The sequence below is a fragment of the Myotis myotis genome, unplaced genomic scaffold, assembly GCF_014108235.1.
Source record: "Myotis myotis isolate mMyoMyo1 unplaced genomic scaffold, mMyoMyo1.p scaffold_m19_p_3, whole genome shotgun sequence".
NCBI lineage: Eukaryota > Metazoa > Chordata > Mammalia > Chiroptera > Vespertilionidae > Myotis > Myotis myotis.
The window spans coordinates 85206235-85212234 of record NW_023416335.1 but is presented as its reverse complement, the minus strand read 5'-3'; the positions used below and the strand labels follow the sequence as shown (position 1 = coordinate 85212234).

At 35.0% G+C, this 6000-nt stretch overlaps 1 protein-coding gene across 3 annotated transcripts in view; it reads right to left on the bottom strand.

Annotated features, from left to right (window-relative positions):
- Positions 1–880: 880 nt before the first annotated feature.
- ITM2B (integral membrane protein 2B) overlaps positions 881–6000 on the bottom strand; it is a 28038-nt gene continuing 22918 nt past the window's right edge. For 2 of the 3 annotated variants that reach the window (XM_036301384.1, XM_036301386.1), the window contains exons 3-6: positions 5526–5732; positions 3282–3392; positions 2676–2826; positions 881–1633 (exon numbers count right to left, since the gene is read on the bottom strand). In XM_036301384.1, the coding sequence (XP_036157277.1) occupies positions 1548–1633; positions 2676–2826; positions 3282–3392; positions 5526–5732 (555 nt within the window). In that variant the 3' untranslated portion in view covers positions 881–1547. The remainder of the gene's footprint in view (positions 1634–2675; positions 2827–3281; positions 3393–5525; positions 5733–6000) is intronic. The other variant, XM_036301385.1, reaches the window with a different exon arrangement.

Sequence of the window (6000 nt, the reverse complement as noted above, 5' to 3'; positions counted from 1 at the left end):
AATGCTCCCTAAACTCTTGGATCTGTGCTTCCCCATTAGAGTACCGATCACAGCTGTATTGTAATTAGTTTGTTATTCAGCAATCCCTCTCACTAGTTCGTAAGTGTCCAATGAGGCAGCAGGGGTCCTCTTCAGAGATGTATCTTCAAAGCTTAATGCTTCATGCCGGGTATATAAAGGATGCTCAGAATGAATTAATGTGCTCTTAAATGTTCATAGCTTCCTAAAATACCATGAAATTTTAGAGCCTGGAAGGTAGGGAAAAGCAATTTTCACTTTATCAAAACATATTCTCTTCTAAAATAAATTCTCAATCCCTGAATAACTGACTGCCTAGCCTAAAGCTCTGAAATGAAACCAAGAGCCAAGAAGCAAATAACATCCTTTTGAACTAGAATTAGTTTCTAGACCAAATCCTTTATGGGTTTGTGAAGCTTTAAAAATTCTGACTTCCTAAATTCAGAAATAATTTTTTTCATCTTGAAAATTTGCAACAAAATTATTCCTACGTATTTTAAATGGAGGTGGATTCTGAATTATTTCACATAGAAAGTAACCTTAGAGATTTAAAAATCATCACTGTAATTCAAAGCATTCCACTTGTAAGGAGACAGGATCAGAAAAGGACTGTATTTTATGCTACTTAGAAATTTTAGGTTTAGTAACAGTCCTTCCATTAAATACAAAAGAATTATTTTAAAATGTATTAAACAGCAACTTTCAAGGTTCAGTCTTAGGTATTACTTTAATAGCACTCATGAAGTATATAGTTATTTTAAAAGCTTATTTTTAAAAATCTATTTTACTCACTGCATATAGAGAACTAGATTTTTTAAAAATGTTTTTTCCTTTACATGGAATATCTTAAGATACAAAGAAACAAATTACTTTTGTTTTTATTTATATGGGAAAAACAACACACAGGCCTTTAGTCAAATAATTTTGTGATATTTATGTTCCATTGCACATATATGAGTTATACAAATTAGTAACACAAGTTATTTCTCAAATTCCAAACATTTTCTAAAATATTATTACAGCAGATGCCTAGGATATTAAAACACTGAGGTGGAAATTATACGCTAAAGAGTTAAATATTACACCGAAAATACTGAATATTTTAATTAGAGAAAACTTAAATTGTGTGCTTAAATGCTCTAACAACTAAGTAGCAGGGCAACTAACAACTACAAATAAGTCACAATGGTCCATTTTTATGTATGCATTTATATGATTATCCTTTAGATAATCACTCCTCTCGAAAATGCATAAAACATAGAATCTCTCTACCTAAGATATATGGTGAAGTGTACTGTTTTTTATGACTTTATACAACTACTAAATCAAAGATAAAAGACACCACACTTGGAAAGAAGAAAATATTTTTAAAAGGAAATGGTTTTAATTGAATTAATGAGATGAAAAGATAGTTAAGCCCTGTTTGCTACTTACATGAATGAAGATTTTAAAAAATAATCACTGCACAAAATACAAAGAGTATGGTTATGCTGTGTTATTAAGTTTTTCTCCATGTTTTTCTTGAATGTTCAAGAACAAATTAAAGTTTCCACGGCAAATTTGTTTTCAAAATGCCGAATTGTGATACAATTGCTGACTTCACGTTTCTGAATGCCTGTTTGGAAGGGAAAAGTTGTTAAATTTTTGGTTCTTTAGTCATAAATATTCACATTAATCCACATAGTTATTATTTAGACATATGGAAATATTCTACTCTATATTCCATTCATTAGCTTGATTTTTTAACATTAAAGAAAATAATTTTCTCTTTTCTGAACTAAATGTCTTAACAGATCTTAATAACAATAATAATGCCATAAGTATAACTTAGAGTTATATCTTGACTGTGGTGGTGATTTGTTGAAACTTCAGACTTAAAAGAGAGAATCTCAAATGCATAATCTGACCTTTAAAAAAAATTATGAACCATTAAGATAATTTAAAAATGTAAGAAATCAAGCAGTAGATTTCAGGTGACTGACTCATCAGGTGAAATAAGTAAAAATGCTAACCAAAGCCAGGAAAGCACTTTTACTGGGTGCTGCAGCTCCAAAGAAATCACACCTTAGTATTTGAATGTCACTTACTTTCCCACAGCTCTGCCACATGTACTTTCATTTTATTTTTATAATGATCTTGAAAGGAAATGGGGAGGCACTATTATCCTTAATTTTTAGGTGAGAAAACAAAGGTTAATTATTTGGCAAAGCTGTATTAGTTGTGTCAATGCTCTTAATTCTTCAGCCAAATTCCTTTGTAATTAACCTGACTGTGATTATCTTCACCAAGATCCAAAAGAAAAACAATCTGCTTAGAACCCAGATGCCTGAGCAGACACCTGAAGAGCTTCTCCAGACACCCTCTGGATAAGAAGAACCTTTGCTGTGTGGCTATACCAAACAGGATAGAACATTGGCCTGGATGACTACATGGAAGAAACCTTCCAGCAGCTCAAGGCAATGAGATTTCACATGCACCTATTCTCTCTCTCTAAAAAGAGTGGATTTACAGTTAAGATGATTCTTCAGAAATCTACAAATATTATATAGTGATAGAACAGAGTTCTATTTCTCATTCATGGCAAACATATTAAATCTAGCTTAACACAATGAAGTGAAACAAAATACTTGTCTGCCAGCACTTTAAAAAGTTATTACCTTTAATGGTATCTCTGCGTTGCAGTTTATAAGTTTCCTTGTCATGGCACAGTCGATAAATAAAGAAACCCAGGTGGTCAACGTTTTTAATGCGATCGGTGATAACCATGTGTTCGTGAATTAGATATGATTGAGGCAAATAGGTTCCAGCCTACATTTGGAAAAAAATAAATTACATGAATATCTCAAGGCCTACACTGAACAGACAAGGAAAATAAAATTCTTACAGATTATAGTTGAAACTGATTATAGTTGAAACTACTGCCCACCATCTGTTTTTATAAAGTTTTACTGAAAAACAGTCATGCCAATTTGTTTACATATTGTCCATGGTATCAGAATTGAGTAGTTGTAACACAGATTTTATTTTTCTTAAAAGCCTCCTATTTATTCTCTGGCCCTTGAAAACTTAAGTATAATTTTAAAAATTACATATTTAATTTCAAAATTAGAAGAAAAAAATAAAAAAAACATAAAAACCATGAGTCCTAGTTCCTCACAGCTGTATTTCCAGTAAAATGGGCTCCTATAGGGCTAGTTTCTCAACAAGAATTTCCAAGGTGCTATAGCAGCAGCATTAATAAGAAATATTTCAAAACTGTATACCTTTATGTTAATAAGTAAGTCCAGTAGGTTTCTGGGTGGCATAACAATGGAAGTGTTCAGAGGAATCACATAGCACTTATCCAGGTTAAGATCTAAATAGGCCGTGAGTTTCTGGGAAGAAAAAGATACATTTTTATTAGATTAATATTTATAACTCACGCAAGAGCTGTACTTTTAAGAATAATTTAAAATGGGTTGGCTTTAGAATATGTAAATCACTTGTATTTCAATAAGTCAAGACTTTGCTGGGATAAGAATGGAAGTAGAAATGGGAGAAGAAAAATTGCTATTAAGAAATAAAATTCTTTTAAAATGTATTTATCTATTTATTGATTTTAGAGAGAGAGAGAAAGGAAAGAACAGAGAGAAAGAAACATCAGTTTGTTATTTCACTTAGTTATGCACTGTTGACTCTTGTATGTGACCTGACTTGGGATTGAACTGCAACCTTGGAGTATGAGGACAACACTCTAACCAACTGAACTACCTGGCCAGGTTGGAAATAAAATTCTTATCAGGGGTTTGTTTCTATAATAAGCTATTAAAATTAACAGCAAATAACCTATAATCTGATTAAGAGATTCAGTTAGTTCCCTTATTTTAAGCCCTAATGTCCTCCAAGGTATCCATCAATTGTAGATAAAAATGAACTCTCCTATGCATCTAGAATAGTATCCTATCCTATATAATAAAAGGCTAATATGCAAATAGACTAAATGGTGGAACAACCAAACAACCAGTCGCTATGAGGTGTGTTGACCACCAGGGGCGCATGCGGAACATGGTGGGCATCAGCAGCTGGCGGCTGAGTGCGGAACATGGCAGGTGTCAGCTGCAGCAGGATGGTGGAGCAGGTGAGCAGGGGCGCCAGACCAAGGCAGGGTGCAGGTCGCTGTCATTAGGGCGAGCCTCTGGTGGTTACTGAAAATTCTTTGCTCTCGTGCACTGTGGTCCCGCCCGCCCGGCACTTGCACCTGCTGCCGGTGCTGGCCCCTCTCACACCCACTGCTGGCGCTGGAGCCGCTGCTTGCACCCACTGCCAGCACCCAGCACCGGCACCAATCGCCCCTCCACCTCCCCTTGCTCCTAAGGGACGATTGGGGCCAGCAGCCGCCTCCCACATCCACTGCTGGCGACAGCTCTGTTCGCACTTGCTGCTGGCGCCATCAGCGGCGGTGGGAGCAGGGCTGCTGGCAGACAGGGGGCCAGCGGCCATGGCAGGAGAGGGTAGGCGGGGGCATGGAGGATGGGCCGAGATCTGCCCCTGTGCCCACCGCAGCCTCGCGGTCCACAGTTCCTTTCAAGGTGCACAAATTCGTGCACTGGGCTCCTAGTCAATTAATATTATCCTTAGAGAATTGAGTAACAGTCAATTTAATGATTGTCTGTGTTCTTGTGGTTTGGGTGAGAAACCCTGGTTGAGAAAGACTATCAACAGGATGGTTTTGAGGATTAACATGAGTTAACTAAACCATGTAAACATTTAGATTTTAAGAGCTAAGTGTTAGCTACTATTATTTACTATTTGCTTTGGATAAGGTTTATTACCTTGAAGTAATTTTTCAAATTGGCTTATAAATATTCAGCAAATGTATTTTACCAGGGATAAAATGCAATGCCAATTTCAGTGATATGTCTACATGTTCAAAATGGCAAATATGTACTGACTTAACATCTGTAGGTAATATGAGAATTTCTGAATTTCTGAATCCTGGTTTGAAAGAACAAAACATTCTTGGGACAGAAATTATTGGGGGAATTTAAATATCAACCAGATATTAAATAATACTATATTATGTTAATTTTCTTAGATGTGATAATTATGTAGTTATATAAATAAAGTCCTCATTCTTAAGAGATAATAGCTTTATGTATCTAGGGTCAAGTGTTAAAAGTGAGAAAAAGAGATGATAAAAATAAAACATATGATAAAATTTGATGGAAGTATGATAAAATTTTGTAACTACATGGAGAATTTAGGATATTAACTGTATTTTCACTTCAACTTTTCTGCAGTACTTAACAATTTTCAATAGTTGGGGAAAATATAGAATGGGAACTTAAAAATAATTAATGAGCCCATCAAATGTTGATAGTTTATTTTGTAGGACAGAAGAAACCCAAGTTCAATTTTTTAAGTAAAAAGTAAACTCTAAATAGAATAAATCAGGAAATACGGAAAACTACAAAAAGCATAAATTAAAGAACTTGCACTCTTTTTGTAGTTCAGGGCATCTGGCTCACCTTGTTAAAGTCATGAACAATGTTGGCAGGATCACTATCTGCAAACTCTGGGACAGGCACGCTGATGAATTCAACTTCATCTTCCTCAAAGATCTTAATATTTTCCTCAATTGTCTGGTAGCGAGCAGCTGGGGCATCGGCAGAAGGCTCATTCAAGACGACATCATCTTTGATGTACTTTATTCCGCAGTAGTACACGTCATCTGGCTACAGAGGGTTTAAACACTATTTCAGCATTTCAGTAAGAGAGGTTTTTAAATGTAAGCATTACTTAAGCTGCCACAGCTATCTAAGTAGTAGTTTGCTTGCAAACTCATACTTTTAGATGACAAGTCAGACAGTTTAATTACAGAGTTAACACATTCTTTGAGATCAGGTTTTAAAGTATTGTAAAAAAAAGTTTCAAAAGGAGAAAAACAGCTGATTTTCCCTTTATTCTTTGTGGTCCACAGAAATAGAATATAAAAGCAATTAT